The sequence below is a fragment of the Magallana gigas genome, chromosome 3, assembly GCF_963853765.1.
Source record: "Magallana gigas chromosome 3, xbMagGiga1.1, whole genome shotgun sequence".
Lineage (NCBI taxonomy): Eukaryota > Metazoa > Mollusca > Bivalvia > Ostreida > Ostreidae > Magallana > Magallana gigas.
In genome coordinates this window covers 34,867,390-34,884,284 of record NC_088855.1, presented here as the reverse complement: position 1 = coordinate 34,884,284, position 16,895 = coordinate 34,867,390, and the positions used below count along the sequence as shown (strand labels likewise).

Below are 16,895 nucleotides of genomic sequence, written 5' to 3'. Positions count from 1 at the left end.
GCGGTTCAAATGGAAGGACGAGGAGTCAGTTCTTTTTTAAAATCAAATGTACGCATTCTATATTAAAGTGAAGAGTGGATTCAGTGGAATTAAACAACTTCGCACATACCTTATAACAGTTTCCATCCAGTTCTAACCACCCTGTTTCGCATGATTTTGGCAATGTTGTTGTAGGGGGTGCTGTGGATGGTGTGGTGAACCCTACCCTGTGAAACTCACAGATGAATGAACTCAACGTAGTACAGTTAAAAGTTGACCAAAGCCCGACCGGGTGATTTGCTGACATTGATACACAGAATCCGTCTTCTTCTCTAGCTCCTAGAGCAATCAAAGTGGGAAATGATATAAATATATAGAATACCGGTACGAATTGTTTAATTTCACTTTAATTTCATCGGTATATACCGGTACAGTTTACACACGTAATGATATTGTCATGTTGTAAATTTTGATTTACGTACCGGGTGGCATTAAATACAAAATTAACAGCATGACAGCTTGTTGTCATGTTAACAATTTTGTATTTACTGCCACCCGGTAAATTTAAAATTTACAACATGACAATATCATTAAAAGTACGTAATTAGATCCGACCATATTGCAAAATGATTTCAATACTTTACATTGTTTATTATTGATTTCTATTTCATGTATATTTATGTTTGATGATGCACCTGTGTGTTCGTCTGCCCAGTACGTAAACCGGACTTCCTGTCCGCTCGTCCACTGTTCTGTTATTCCAGTATCATAACTCTGGGTCAACCCAATCCAAAAGTTGCCCTTCCTTCCTACTAACTGACTTGAAACAAATGCTTGAACGTATCTGTAATTAGAACCTTTTAGTTTGAAGATTTTTGAAAGTCTTATGCAGATTTTAAAATGAAAGACGCCGAGATAGTAATGTATGTTTCTTCAAATATAAGAGAGACGCGACAGTCAAAGTGTTGTATAGATGGCAAGGGAAGACTGTAGAATTATTTTTAACATATGTAGAAAGGGGTCTTAATAAGAAAAAGGGTATCGATTTATTAGAAAGCCTAAATATTGAGGTGATATTTCCCTGTAACAAACAACAAATTGATTTTATACTGTGTTTGAATCACATGTGAAAATCGTGAATAGTTCTTATAAAACACAAACACTGATGGCTTTGTGCTTCGTTTCCTTATTCATATAAATGTTACCTGTCATTTACGGTCGCTAGATGCCCGCTTTTATTAACACAAGTCTCTTCTGCGTCAGACCACGATGTTTTTGTTTCAAAGAATCCATAGCAGAAGGCGTTGTATCCAATGCTTCCCTGTATTGTTAAAGACGAGGTCATAAGAAAAAAGAGGTTATTCAAAAAGAGGTTAAGGGTGTTCTCAAAGATCATTAAAGCATTAACTCACATTGGAACAACCAACAGAAAGAGGCGACTCGGTTGCTTTTGATACGAGCTTCTTGGAAGTCTTGCAAACGAAACCGGGCATTTTTTCATTGCAGTTGAAATCAATCCACCGACCATCCTGTCAAAATTACAAGCATGTTAATGTCCACAATGTATATCTATTAACGAACTCATGCATTGCAGGTTGATATTTTGATTACCGTTAGTTTCATCATGACGCAGTCTTGACCTATTTGCCCAAAATCATCGGGTTGTCTGTCTGCCCAGGTTGTATAAGTCACTGTCATTCCATCAGACCACTTAAATGCCATTTCGTCTTTTTTATCGTGAAAGCCAATCCAAAATCCTCCATATATTGCTACAAATGATTATTTCATGAATCATTATTTCATTTTCCTTCAGTTATAGTTAGTTTTTTTTCATTATTCAATAAGATACGTAATATATTGAACTTAAATCAAAATATCAACCAACCAGAGTCGCATATTCCGCATGATAGAGCGCAGTTTTGAAGCATCCATTTATGGTTTTTCAGGCATTCTCCCATTTTTGCCCAGTGCTGGCATTCTGTAGAGCCATAAGCATCAATGCAGTCAGGCAGACACCGTTGACAGGATTGCTGGCAGTTGTTGGCCATCCATAGAGGGTTCTTGTCACACTCACCAGCAGACGCCCAAATGTCGCACTGCTTGTCCGAGACGTGCAGATTGTAGCAATGCGCTGCCAGGTTAAATTGTTCTTTCAGTATTAAGATTTTTGTGATCGGTGCCATTACTGACATTTTAAAAACGTTACAATGTCCTAAGAATTTGAAAGCTTATATATCATGAGTCTCATAATAAAATATTTTTTTTTTCAAACGAAATATCAATCTTCTTAACGTCTCTATATAATGAAACCAGATTCTAATTCTATGACTCATATTTAGAGATTGTCTAGATTATAACATATTTTTCAAGACTGTTCAGCTGCCAAAATTCTCACATTTTAGACGACAAGGAAGACCTGTCAAAATCTATTATCGGAGACCTACTTTTTGGCAGCAAGCTGTGCACAAACGCCTGCTCTCCCTCATCAAGAATGGAGGCAAGGTCGCCCCCCGCCGCTTTACAATAAGACTGGGCCTCTGACCACGACGTTTTGTTTCTGGCCACGAAGAAACAGGACAACCGGTACCCCGACCATTCTTCTCCCGGACACCCGTACACTTGGCCAGCTAGTTCAGCCAGAACAATTCAATGAACATATTCATAATGACTTTACATCTACATGTGTACGTGAGGTTAAATTATTTATACTTTACAAGAAAGAATGCATTATTATTCTTTTTATCATTTCGACCTTTACAAAAAAAAGTCCTGCAACGTATGCAAGTATGTTGATAAAAACCAATTGAAATCAAAATCTATTATGTTATTATTTCTTCTTGAAACAGAAGTTTTGAAATTTGAACGACTTTGATACCACACTATCATTCGGTCGGAATAAGGTGATTTGTCTGTACATGCAGTGATAAGCTCGACAAAAGTAATAAATTCTCATCTAAATTACATAAAAATGATATTCATTGGTATACCTGGGGGAAATGGCGGTGACGTGGCTGGTAAATAGCTGCTTTCGTTCATCACTGAAGGAGACAAAAAGGTCATTTTACCAATTCCAATCAAACGCTCCTACTATTTCCACCCCTCAAAAAGGATATTTTGGGAATGAGTGTTCCATGATAATTTATATGATGAACAAATTTATAATCGCATTAAGCAGTAAAATACAACTGCTAATATTATATGATATAAATACTGCAGTTATTTTTCGACAGTTAATCATATGAATTTAATAAGTTTGAATTTATTATTTCCGGGTTGAGTATAATGATTGCTAATAAGAAACTTTTACCTCTTTTCTTGCAAATGGAGCCGTGGAGAGTCGAACAGTAATCATCATACCACCAAGCACTTGGTGCAGACATCGCTATACAGTTCTCTTCGCCGCTTTTTCCCGAGAGTCCCCCTAGGTAAAAAAGAACAATACAATATACCTTATAAACTCTTTTTTGACTTATTATCAAGTGATGAACTTAATCGTTCATGTATGAAATCTTGTCAAAAATATAAACAGCTGGACGTTCCATCCGTCATTTGTTCAGTTATTTATGCGTTTGGTTTAATGTTGGAATCTGTCCTTGCCTTTTCTAAAATTAAAGAAGCTGAATGGGGATCCGTCTGACCACACCCATCCTCCCTCATCACTCTCATCATGTCCCCCAGTCCAGAGCATACCGATCGTAGACAGTGATTTCGCCTTCAATCTTCCTACAAAATGGTTAAAATGACGATCCACACGGATACGAATACACGTATACACGGAATACACGGAGAAAATTTAAAAAAAGAAAGAAAGAAAAGTTGCGTGACTGAAAAGACTTTCAATACATACAGATAAAACATGTACAGTAAATGAACACGAAGTTCAGATAGCCTTTGAATTCTTAGAATAAACTTTAAGATTCTCAAATATTTGCGGTAGAGCGCCAAATGAATGTGAACGCTTTCGCACTACTAGTATCTGTTCACAAACAGAAATTCGTAGCGATTTAGAAAACCAATCTATTGAAAAATAATATTGCTCATGCTCAGAGAGTGCAACCGAATCTACAATAAAAAGCAGGACAGAATAAAGGACTATTGATATGATCATGCAAAATCACTCTAAATACACTACCTGATATGAAATAGTGCTCTTGGAGACTGTTAATACTGAGAAGATCGCCTCCCATTGTTTGACAAAAACTTCTAGCAGCCGACCAGGTGGAAGGGTGGGGATTAAACAGGTAACAGATCTGAGATCGGTGTTCTCGCTCCCAGTTATTGCCACACAGAGGGTCATACACAGCTACGGAGGGATAAAATTTAATTTAATTTTTGAAAAAAACTAATCATGGAGCAAAAAGATTTAGGAAAGAAATCTTATGATCTGTATTTCATTAAACGCGTACACGCACCAATAAGAGATTTTTTAAATACTTTATCTTATATATGAAAATAAAGTAACAAATTTAAAAAATGTTTGTATTTGTTTGAATCTTGGATTGATATATATTTCAGTGCAGAACCAAAGAAGAGAACCGACCCTCGGTGGTGGTAGCAATTGTTGTGGGTGTCTGTGTTATTGGTACAGTGGTTCCGGCAGGTGTTATTATAGTTACCAAGCCAATAGTAGTTGTCATTGGCGTTGTTGGTCTTGGAGTAGTCGAAGCTAGCAGATATATTCTCAAATTTAATTCACAGATGTTGGATTATCACAAAATTAAACAAGTATTTACCTGTAAATATATTCTCAAATTTTTTAAATAAAACTTTGAATGCACACATCTTTTCAGATTTCATTTCACCGTTGCAGGGATTGAAGTATGTAAAAACATGTTTTAAAAGATCTTTTCAAACTGAAATCATAGACAATCAAATTAAGAACTTTATTAAGAAAATATATTCTTTAACCGCTGCAAAATTTGAGAGACTATTTTAAAAATTCTCTTTTTCAGAGCAAAGAATGAAAAATGTAAATACAATGTATACATGTTTATTTGCAAAAATGTTCTCCGATTGGTTTAAGAGGCGTTACAATGAATAAAACACGTGCAAGAATTCCAGTATTTTTGTTATTAAAAAATACAATAATTTTTTTTTTCATAAAAAAAATGATAAACCATTAAACAACATTCATACATGTATGAGTATGCATTTGCTAATACACTCAACATCTTATGAGAAAAGAATAAAAGAACTCATTGGATAGGGAAAATATTTATCTGGTCTTGCAAAGTCTTACTTGTAAACTGACGAGGTGGTACATTTCCATTCTTCACATCGTGGGAACAGATAAATGGTTGAGGAACGTTGCAAAGCACGTCAAAAAACCATTTTCCTGATCTGCCTAAACGTAGAATTAAGACGTTTCTTCAAAACAATTGACTTATCAATTCATGTTCTCTCTCTAATAACCGTACGTGATTATGAATGATATCTGTGATGCACAAACCTGGGTCGATGTACCCACAAGCACTGCCGCTGCCTGCACGCCCGACCTGGAGATATGTCACTGCCCTCGTCCCATTTGACATCTCCCAAAAGTAATCTTCCATGGTTTGGCTTAAGCTAGCATCTGACAAACATATCACCACCATGGTATTTTTTCCCCATTTTTAAAAGACATATTTTTTAAATGGATTTTCAAGATTACAGATGTCGCTTACTTTGCAATTGCGTTTGCGTATTCCTTCCTTTTAGTCCAATCCAGAATTGACGAATAATTTGTCGTTCTTGTAGCTTTTTAGTCACAAAATTCTGCTCCTCAGCCCTATTTGGGTTTTTTTTGTATTTTAATTAAACTATTAATATTTTTTCAATCTATCTCATAATTATTATGTAATTAAGTTTTGAAAAGTACAATACTCAGTATAAATGATATCATTACAAAAACTACATGTGAGAATTAATCCACAAAAAAATTCATTTTATTCTACAATTCATATGATGCTAATTTTATTATTTCTTCACTTGCTATTGTTTGTATACATATTTGAACTCTCGCATTGTATTCCTTATAAACACAAATTGCATTCAAAACGCCATAAACACAATTACTTCCATAAACATCTTAATATATAGGGGAAAAACACAATCATATGTAGAATGTACAATGTAGTATTCAACTTTTTCAGTTGTCATGGCATAGTGAACTGCAATTGCTAGGCGGGCATTTCCTATAATACGTCCTATAATATCTATGGCATACTTAATATAACCTTGTCCCATTATACACCACAGCTATTTTTCATTACTTTCATCGATATTTTTCTAAAGTAATATTTTTTTCAGGGAACTACAATCGTCGTTTGGCATGTAGATCTGTCAAATGATCTCTCTTAAAGGGGCATTGTCACGATTTTGGTCAAATATTTTTTTTCCGTTTTTAATGTTTAGGATACTTCACTAAGTCATTTGTAATGGTCAACCAACATTTGAGTGTCAGTCGTCGTGTTTTCAATGAGATGCAGAGTTTGCAATTTTTTGTCATGTAAACAAATTTTTGAATGTAGAAGTGAAAATTCCAGTTTTAGATCTAAAATGAATGTAATAAACGCAAGAAATTTATGCTTAAAACGAATTATAACAGATGGAAATCAACTTGAATAAGAACTTTTACCGGTAAATTGAACCAATGTAAACAAAAAGTGGCAAAAGCCTTGTTTACTTGACAAAGAATTGTGAGCTCTGTATCTTGCTTATAACTCTACAACTGACAATCAAATTTTGGTTGGTTATAAGAAATGCATTTCTAAAGCACTATAAACACTATAAGCAGAAAAATGAAATTTGACCAAAATCGTGACCATGCCCCTTTAATGAGGTAACAGAAAAATTGTATTCTAAAAACATGATTACTGAAAAAAAAGTTGTTGCTTATATACTAATCACTACATGTTGTTTAAAACGATATTTTACCATTTTACTATTAAGTATTCATATACAGACATTGTCGTTATTAAATACATACGATTCTATTTCCAATAGATTGCTATCGAACTTTTCACAGAAAAGCTTAGCTGTGCTCCACGGTTGCCTGGTGTTTCCCTTAAAGAGGTAACATTTTTCCTCGTGTTGCTCGAACCCATTAGAACATACACCTGTAAAGAATGCAGTTTTACCTTCTTTGATATTGAGATTAAGCATACTTAATTTCTCTTTATATAATTTTCTCTGTTTATTTATTTACATATTTATCTTTTTATTTACTTATTCACTTTTATTTATTTATTTATTTATTTATTTTTATTTATTTGCTTATTTATTTAAAATTAAAACACGAACCCGCCGGTTTATAGCAAATAAAAGCGTTCGTCGAGGTGCACTCTGCGGTATACCAGTTATTGGTTAAACCTTTTGCAGACACATTCATGGCGACGCAACTTCTTACAGGGCTATATGAATATGAAATTATAAAGATGTAGCATAGGCATAAAATATATAACACTTATAATCAGCGCTTTCATCATGCTTTTATTATAATTTGTACACATGTAATATACTTGAAAACGTATTGTTAGGACATTTGACTCATCTATTTATTTCATTTTTAAAATCAGTTTTGGGGCGTCTTTGAATGATTTTTCTTTTTATGTTTATTAAATGGGCATACTTACTTGTTCAATTCACTGCTACTAACAGTTGACTGCCAGAAGAACGCACTGGCTGGTTCTTCCCAATTAGGCCTGTTCATTATTAACCATTGAGAGGTAGTCTGAAAATGAAAATACCCGAAATTCGATGCCTTCTTATGTTGCCTGCTTAAAAGTATGCTGCTTTTAGTAAACATACATGGTAATTTTAACAATTTTAACCATTTTAACAAGAGCTTGGACTTTGGGTTGTTCGTCAATCGGCAAGGTGACGTACGCATTTCATCGTTGGCAATTCAGCCATGGCTCTTTGAAATCAACAAGATTTGTCTGGCTTATGAGTGAAAACTACGCAGTCGGTGTATATTTCGCTTGAAACCAGCGTCATTTTTAACTTGTTTTGACGCAAGAAATAGATATGGCATCCTACTGAAAGTCCAAGGCCTTGTTAAAATGGTTCTACCTGATATAAAGCTACATGCCTCAGCCAAGATCTATGAGCATTATAGTCATTAGCATGAAACTTAAGTAAACACTATATAATCGTTAGTGCCAAGATGACATTTTTGTATCGGTTTCACCTGCAGGTTTCCAGCATGACTTTCTATTCGAATTGTGATAGAATTTTGTGAATTTGAATGTGTGAAAAAAAAACCATATTACAGTATGCATATATACAGTCTGAATATTGGAACAAAAACATTGCAAAATTGGATTTATCAAAATCAAGTTTTTGATATAGTATTCATTTTTGAATTTTGAATCGTATATTAAAAGCAAATGATTTTGAATGATAATAAATAATGCTAGCTTCTGCTATGAATAAAAAAACATTTTCTAGGAAAATACATACTTTTATGGGTGGATAAAATAAACATGTAAAATCTTCTGTGATGTGTTTTCAACGAAGTTTGTCATTTTAAAAGACTTATGTCTGTACTTATATTGACATTTGATTGTAACACAATACCAAAACGCCTGCAACCACTATATTAAGCATTATTGTCAATTGAATATCAGAAAGCATTTCAAGCGCATTTGCATCTTAAAGATATGACTATACATGTGTACTGTAATAAGAAGTTCTTCAATACCAAAACGACTGCAACCACTCTATCAAGGTTTGTCAATTCAATAGTACAATGCAACTCAAGGGCATTTACATCTTTAAGATGGAGGTCCTTGAAATGTCAGTTTTACAAATTCCCAGTCGCATATACTTGTAATTTGCAGTGAACAACTAAGAATCGCATTCTTATCAAAATTCTCAAGTCTCTGAAAGTACCAGCATGACTAAATTGATCACGTGAGCATAAAACATCACCTTTGGCAAATCATGTAATAGGCTAATTGGAAAAGGAAAAAATTGTTCATGAAACTACAGTATCGGTTGGACATGGTCAGGGCAATATTGTTCTTTTATGAATTTTGCAATTATATGAGTCAGTAATACACTAGTCATCCCGAGAACCTTTCTTTAATCTGTAAAAAGACACAGCTGAGGTGACGAAGAATGAATTTGTAAGCAAGATATGAAATTTGTAAGCAAAATTCATTACTATTTTACAGAATTGTCTTGATATAATTTTATAGGTTGGACTTCTTTTACTATTGCGTTGCTCCAAAACCAGAAAACAAACATTTTTTTAAGCTTGGGCATCTGTTAGCGAAATCAATTCATGATGGCCGCGTGTTTCAACGATGATCATTATTTTAATGAGTTGTAATTTGTAATGTTTGAATATGATGCTTACGTTCATAAATTTGATTCCCATCCAAACATCAGCTTGGAAATGGTACGCTATTTCTGACACAGCATGCTGGTCCTCCTCCGTTTCAACAGTCACTAGCCTTGCATTTTCTTTAACACAAGCTGATCTTTAACCAAAACATAATATTATATGGTGCTTAGTTTCTTTTCTTTTTCTATCAAAGACATTATCATTCATTGCACGTATCTGGGTGCAAAACAAGTCTTTCAATGTGTAGCTTTATAGGAGTTTGAGTCCATTGTGTTTTTGATCGTAATATTTTTCTTACAACCACCACTGCAAGAAATAACTGACTTTTACGTTGCGCTTCTTTTGATTCAACTCATTTCAACTACACTGTGTCATATTCCTCTTTTGAAAAAAATCATAAACAATAAATATTCGCGCTAAAAGTTTTATTTACATGTAGCTGGATATTACATGTAGTAGTAAAAGCCAAAAAAAATGATTCCAGGTCCTTCATAATTTTCAAATGCATTACACTGTACTTACAATGCCTGCTCTCTATTGAGTTGGTTGTTGTAAAACTTGTAGCATTTTCTGTTGTGATAGCTGTACCCGTCTTGAACAGAGCATCGTGCAGGTTTATCTGAAATATTAGTTTTGGACAGATAATTGTGATATCATGAGAGTTCGTGGTGGCTCAATTTTCGTGGTATTCGTGGACAGCCCTCCCCCACGAATTTAAATCCTCGGCGAAAACCGACGCATACACGAAAATAAGCAACAACAAATAACAACGATCCACGAAAATTGGCCTCAATCACGAATTAAATGAATCTATAGTACTTATCATGAAAACAAACATCTGCAGAATGATTGGTTAACACGGTTGCATTCATTATCAGAATCAATGACTGAGATAATTTTGACATGGTTGAAACATTCAATATAGGAGGCCAATGTAAGAAATGACATAAAGCTTTTAGATCAGTTCCAATTCACAAATCAAATCATGCAGGATGAAAATTGTAGTTTTATATCTCTTCTTTTAGAAGAAATACAATCTCATATACTTGAAACAAGTGGCACAGTCCTCTTTATACTAAACGAATGAAGAATTTTATCAGAATATAAAAATTTAAATTAAAATTGTACTCTGACCCAAAATCCCAAAACCTTATTGTTGATAGACTGGGTGTTAATCGCTATATCAGAGCTGATTAGCAACCTTTTGTAACGAAAGGAAAGTTACAAGAACAATGAAAAATAAACATGTACTGTTTCCCGTAAATAATTCTCTCTCTCTCTCTCTCTCTCTCTCTCTCTCTCTCTCTCTCTCTCTCTCTCTCTCTTTTACCATTAGCTCTTTCGCAGATAAAATTCAGTTTGCTGTCACAGTTTTTATCGTTGAAGGTACGCTCCCAGATCTCGGCACAGTGCTCGTTCTGCTGATAATTATTAGGTTCGTCTGTTCCCCAGCGTCTACAATTCGCATTGTAAAAAATCTTAGGAAGAAGAAAATTATATAATAATTGCTATAATTATACAAAGAAATTAACTATAACAAATATTTTAAAAGATAATTGTACATTTTGTACAATTCAAAATGCACCAATCATACGTCTGTGTGATCTATCTTCCTGGATTAAAAAGGAAAAAAATGATCTTGGCGAGAACTTCCAATAAATCGATAACAAATAAACACAAAGCATTCAAATAAATACAAAGGGTTTAGACACATTTATTCGTCCTAAATAAACTTGTTTTGCATTAGTTCTGTGTTGGTCCTCTACTAATTGTCCTACTCACAGAGACGATTTGTTGGCCAAGGACCCGTCTGTCCACACCCAATTTTCAATGTCGTCTTCTTTCCGTTTCAGCCCCACCCACCATTCTTGAACGCCAGGTAGTTCATTGTCTTTCTTTTTAAGTATATTCATTATCAGGTCCTTTAAACCAAGAAAGTATAATAAGAATATGAAATTTTGTCAAGCGTATTCTTGTCCCCCTTTTTTATCCCGTTCAGATAAATTCTAATATAAATTTAAACCCTTTGTTAAATTGAATATTTTTAATTGCAATGTAAAAGAATGTAAATCTTTTTTATTGTCATTTTCGTGTTTAGAATTTCGATTTGTGTCGAAATGTGCATCTTCCCAAGTCAACGGTTTCTGATCTGCACCGTTTGTGAGGAGGGATGCAGATCAGAAACCATTCCTTGCATTGGGATGATGCGAAATGTGCCGATGATATCTTACTTGTGATGGTATATCGTGAGATAAATACCTATATTTGTTAATGTTTTGTGACTTGTGTTCATTTGTGTTCCTTTCGAATTTTGAACAAATTAAGGGAATGGTTAATTAGTTTGTATTAAGTTTGAATTAATTTTGTATTATTAAATACCTGAGGTGTTTATTTTCCTTTAATTTTTTATTCACCAAAACTCTATTTTTCAGTGTCTTCACACAAAATCACATGAGACGCTATTCGTAGGGAGATTTAAATTAGTTTTTCTTTATATTATAAGAAACAAAATAAAGAATTCATACTTGCTCATCGCTGGCATCAATTTTGAGAAGATCAGCATCCATACTCAAACAGCGAACCCGAGCTTCATTCCAAGTTCTTGTGGTGGCAAATCCAAAATAGTAACAGCTATTGCCATTAGGGGGAGAAACAAAGGGAAGAGGGCACTCGCCATTTACATGTATCCCTGTATCGATAAAAATTCAATATTTTATATTTTTTAGATACTAGGATGTTTTATTGTGGAGGTTTTTTTGTAATTTGATTGCTATTGATGTCTTTTTTAAATCAAAGTTTAAGTTTTTGTCTCACAAATCCTGATTAAGAATGATGACATTACTGCTTATATCATATTAAAAACATTAATGCGTCCCGGTTGGGGGGGGGGGGGGGTGGGGGGGTTATTAGCACCATATACTATATGACTCGCTCGCCCATTACGAGCAATATTTCTTCATGAATAAGATGCCCTGATTGCACAACATAGGTATTAAACAGGTCGACTGTTAAACCAAAAGAGTCATCGTGCAGCAAAGTGGAACAACTCCGCAAGGTACTTTCCACTTTGTGACAAATCAAATGAGATTTTTCTTAAAGCTTTAAAATGTATGGACATATTCGGACGACAGCTATGTTATTCTCAAAATAAACAATGAAATCTCATCCTATTCAAATCAAAAAAAATTGTTGATGTTTTGTAAATTATTTGTAAGATTTTCGTTTGTGCAATCAGCTCCACCTCCAAAGTCCTGTCATGTTGTAAATTTTGAATTTACCGGGTGGCAGTAAATACAAAATTTACAACATGACAACTTGTCATGTTGTAAATTTTGTATTTACTGCCACTCGGTAAATTCAAAATTTACAACATGACAGTCCGTATGAACCATCGAAAAAAGCATTACCGATGTTGTTCCAATTAAACTATTTCATTACAAACATTCCTTAATCTCTCTTAAGTTTTGCGAAAAAATTACATTAAACTTTACACTTTTAAATGTTTTGCGCATTTAAACAGTTATCTCATGTATATGCATCCACAAAATGCTCTATTTTTAAATATAGATAAAAAATGATTTGAAACGTAATTTTAATGTATAAGGGTGTAGTGTGATCGATCACCAAAATTTTATCTTTTTTGAGGCATCCTGTGTATTTCAAAAAATTGATATTATTGCTTTTTTGCAGTAAACAAACTATTAGAACCATTTTAACAAAGCATTGGACTTTCAGTAGGGCGTAGCTATCTATCTCTTGCGTCAAAACAAGTTAAAAATGACGCGGTTTCAAGCGAAATATGCACCGATTGCGTAATCTTATCTCAAAAGCCAGACAAATCTTGTTGATTTCAAAGAGTAATGACTGAGTGGCCAGCAATGAAATAGACAGGCCTACGTCACAGTGCTGTTTGACACAATTACCCAAAGTCCAAGCTCTTGTTAAAATGGTTCTAGTATTTGAAGTAATTAATATACAAGGAATGCAAGAAATGTAAAATGCCATATAAATTAGTCTTTCGCAATACAAGACATTCAGCAATTAATTGATACGAACGAAATGCCCGTTTTCATTGCAAAATACCGCTACAATAGCAAGAAGTGACGTAATTCTTTTAAAAAAAACCTCTACTTTATTATGCAAACAAGATATGTGAGATGACATTAATCGTAGTTTTTGTTCCACTTATACCCTCTTATAGTTACCTTTAACTTTGCAACTCATGACACTTTGTCAAGTAGCTAAAATAGAGATTTAAGGATGTGCTGTAATAATGCCAACAAAACGGTCAACAACTTATGAAAAACAATGAAGAACTATTCAAGTTCCTCATGTGTGGGTAAATATCTAAAACGTTTATCCTGTAGCTGATGTTTGAGTCATTAGAGGTTGATGCGTGACATAAAATATTAAACAAAAAGTCACCTAGCTACATTTATAAAAGTGTCATTGATTTAGTTACACAAAGAAAAAAAAAAGGATTTGAGTACTTTTGCAGAAAAAAGACATAGTATCTTGAAAAAAATCATGATTACATGTATGTCATAACATGTTGAAACATCTTTAACACGCAATTGCAAGCTAATTATTGTAGTAAAATGATTCAAACTTTCAGTACAAGCTTTTTATTGAACCGTGCTTAAAAAAAAAGAAATGACCTAGATGAGAAAAATTAGCTGTAATGTCTCTTTAAATTTCATATGTATTTGTTAAAGGGTCATGGTCACGATTTTGGTCAAAAATTATTTTTTCGATTTTAATATTTACAATGCTTCAGTAAGGCATTTTTTATAAGCAACTAAAATTTGAGTGGCATTCGTTGAGTTATAAGCGAGTTACAGAGCTTACAATTCTTTGCTATGTAAACAAAGAGTTTGTTTACATTTTGAATGTTGAAGCAAACTTTCCAGTTTAAGACCTAAAATGAATGTGTTAAACATTAGAAACTGTTGCTGATGTGCTAAAATGAATAAGAAGATAGACAAAGATTTTTTACTGATATATTGAATCTACGTGAACAAAAACAGGACACGAACCTTGTTTACATGACAAAGAACTAAGAGCCCTGTATATTGCTTATAACTCAACGACTGACTATCAAATTTCATTTGATCATTAGAAATACATTCCTAAAGCATTGTAAATAATAAAAACAGAGAAATAGAATTTGACTAAAATCGTGACCATTTCCCTTTAACAATGGGACTTTTTTCTTACTAAAACAATAAATACGGCGTTCATTCAGTTATGAACAATTATAAATGAACGTAAATAATGGGAACAGAAGAGATTAAAACATCTTCAGTATGTTACATGGTATCCCTTTAGTACATTTTGTCATACTGAGAACATGGAATACGGTATCTTATATAGTATCTGTAAAATTGATATACGCTCTGTTTGTGACATGAAAAATTACTCTGGCTTTCTTGATATATCTTATAACAAAAAAGTTCTCAACATCGAATGATATATAGCGGATTAAGAGATTAGCTAACACGTCTAAATTCATGAGTGTTACGTCAGTTGCGTCGAAAACTTAAATATAAACGAGTTCACTTGTGGGGAAGGGGTGTGTGATAATTTTTCGTCACAGTATGAATCACATTTTTGTTTTAATCAGTGCATGATGAATGGTTCGATGTTTATTTTATATAGCAAGTTGTAATCTCATTAAAAAGGTATTGTCTGGACAGTACAGTTTACGCTGTGTTCACTGTCCTGATGCCAGGTTTAACAAAATGGTGTTGCTCTATCCAGTTGAAAGTTACATTTTTACTCTTTTCATAAAAAGGCAAAGCAAGCACGACGGGAATATATTTTTATTTTCTACGATTCAATAAATCAGCAATGTTTTATTATTCTTGGTGTATTGATTTTATACACTGTAGATCCACTTATAGTACCGGTATAACGTCATCGTACAAGTTACATACTTTGGTTACCAGTCTTTTCTAGATTTTAAGGTCAAATGGTTCACGGTCATATACTCCCACTAACGTGTCAAATATTTGCTGATCTAATCTCAAGACCCCTTGATTTGAATATCATTAAACTGGATAAGTCTGTTCAATACATACAACTGTTACATATCTAAACCTTTAGAATAACAAAAACGGTCCGTATCATCGGTTTTTCAAAGACTGTTTTGCCATTTCTACATTTTCCAGAGTGGTTTGGAACATATCCTTGTCATCTTTATAATTACGTTTTACATACATTTAGAATAGTGTATGCTTTATACACTCATAAATAATTATCATATACATGTGAGCTTGATTAGGTTTCTCTGATCACCAAGACATTAATGTCTGAGATACTTTATTGAAGCAATCCAACTTGCAATTACACTAGACTGCACTTTTAAATGCAGTGCCATTTTGAAGGGCAATATTATCAATTGGAAATAAAATTGAATGATAAAACAAAATCATCTCTTTGGTTTTGCAATGCTCAGGAGAAGAAAATTAAACCCATAAATCGCATAATACATAAACCAATAGCATTATTGTAATGAAGCTATAATGCAAATTTATATATCATTACGATAGTAAATTTCAGAGCATTCAGCAATCATTTTATAAAAATGTCCGTATTTATTACTTAGAAAGTAAAAACTGAAGGGAGAAGCCATTATACATTTATTTTCAAAACAAAACTTAAAAAAAAAAAACCAACGTGGTTATGCTGCCTCTAATTGTAAAATCGCAATAGTTAAAAATCTTACCTGAATGTCCCATAATCACCACAATTAGGCATAAATACGATATGGTCATTAATCCCATGTCAAATACCATACATGTAGAAACTATATCAAATATGATCATCCATTTGTTGGTGGCCTGTACTTATTTTTTTTTTCTCCTCACTCAATTAAAATGACGCAATAAGGTTGAAGTGATATAAAAATGTAGGCGGTCTAACGAAATCTTTCTTGAATTTTTTTCTCAGAATACAGATAATTTGAATAAGATTTACAATGCTAGCCAGGGTGATTAATGTCATGTGATAGATTGACAATGTGCATGAAAAATTAGGCTGTACAAAAGGCTCCATCATTATTTCGTAATTGGACTTTTTACTTACGAGGAGGAAGTTCCCTCTTCTGTGAAGCGGTAGAAATGAAAAGAAATCGACTTGGTTCATAATTGGTACTTCAAGATGCAAATTATATTGTTACTTTATATACACGTACAAGTGAATGAATATACATCCTTGAGAATCATTGAACTTGGGGAAAGCTAGTGTCATATTCATTTGTCGCTTGCATCTACATGTACCAATAACGTAATTAAGGTCTTCCGTTTCCAACGGAAGACCTTATTGTTTTCGTACTGTTTCTTATTATTAAGGTCTTTCGTTTCCAACGGAAGACCTTATTGTATTCGTACTGTTTATCATTATTTTTTCCCCAAATTTTGTGCACGCGATTTCTCGAAAACTTCTCGACAAGTTTTTCACAGATGATGGGACATTATCTGAAATTTATATGTTTTTGAGCTTTTTGTCGTCGTCACTTCCGGTCCGGATTTACGGTCGATTTTGTAATTTTTAACGACCAATTTTGTGCAGAGCTGATCTCAGA

General features: G+C 33.5%; 1 protein-coding gene across 1 annotated transcript in view; it reads right to left on the bottom strand.

The window, feature by feature from the left end:
* LOC105322476 (macrophage mannose receptor 1) overlaps positions 1-16,260 on the bottom strand; it is a 39,570-nt gene extending 23,310 nt beyond the window's left edge. The window contains exons 1-24 of the mRNA XM_034481694.2: positions 16,038-16,260; positions 11,836-11,999; positions 11,093-11,232; positions 10,641-10,765; positions 9,833-9,929; positions 9,323-9,446; positions 7,593-7,690; positions 7,261-7,370; positions 6,947-7,076; positions 5,643-5,746; positions 5,429-5,551; positions 5,219-5,323; positions 4,520-4,645; positions 4,112-4,282; positions 3,577-3,702; positions 3,287-3,400; positions 2,967-3,017; positions 2,424-2,606; positions 1,865-2,110; positions 1,591-1,748; positions 1,392-1,508; positions 1,185-1,300; positions 675-823; positions 110-318 (exon numbers count right to left, since the gene is read on the bottom strand). Of these exons, the coding sequence (XP_034337585.2) occupies positions 110-318; positions 675-823; positions 1,185-1,300; positions 1,392-1,508; positions 1,591-1,748; positions 1,865-2,110; positions 2,424-2,606; positions 2,967-3,017; positions 3,287-3,400; positions 3,577-3,702; positions 4,112-4,282; positions 4,520-4,645; positions 5,219-5,323; positions 5,429-5,551; positions 5,643-5,746; positions 6,947-7,076; positions 7,261-7,370; positions 7,593-7,690; positions 9,323-9,446; positions 9,833-9,929; positions 10,641-10,765; positions 11,093-11,232; positions 11,836-11,999; positions 16,038-16,137 (3,186 nt within the window). The 5' untranslated portion in view covers positions 16,138-16,260. The remainder of the gene's footprint in view (positions 1-109; positions 319-674; positions 824-1,184; positions 1,301-1,391; positions 1,509-1,590; positions 1,749-1,864; positions 2,111-2,423; positions 2,607-2,966; positions 3,018-3,286; positions 3,401-3,576; positions 3,703-4,111; positions 4,283-4,519; positions 4,646-5,218; positions 5,324-5,428; positions 5,552-5,642; positions 5,747-6,946; positions 7,077-7,260; positions 7,371-7,592; positions 7,691-9,322; positions 9,447-9,832; positions 9,930-10,640; positions 10,766-11,092; positions 11,233-11,835; positions 12,000-16,037) is intronic.
* Between the last annotated feature and the right edge of the window lie 635 nt (positions 16,261-16,895).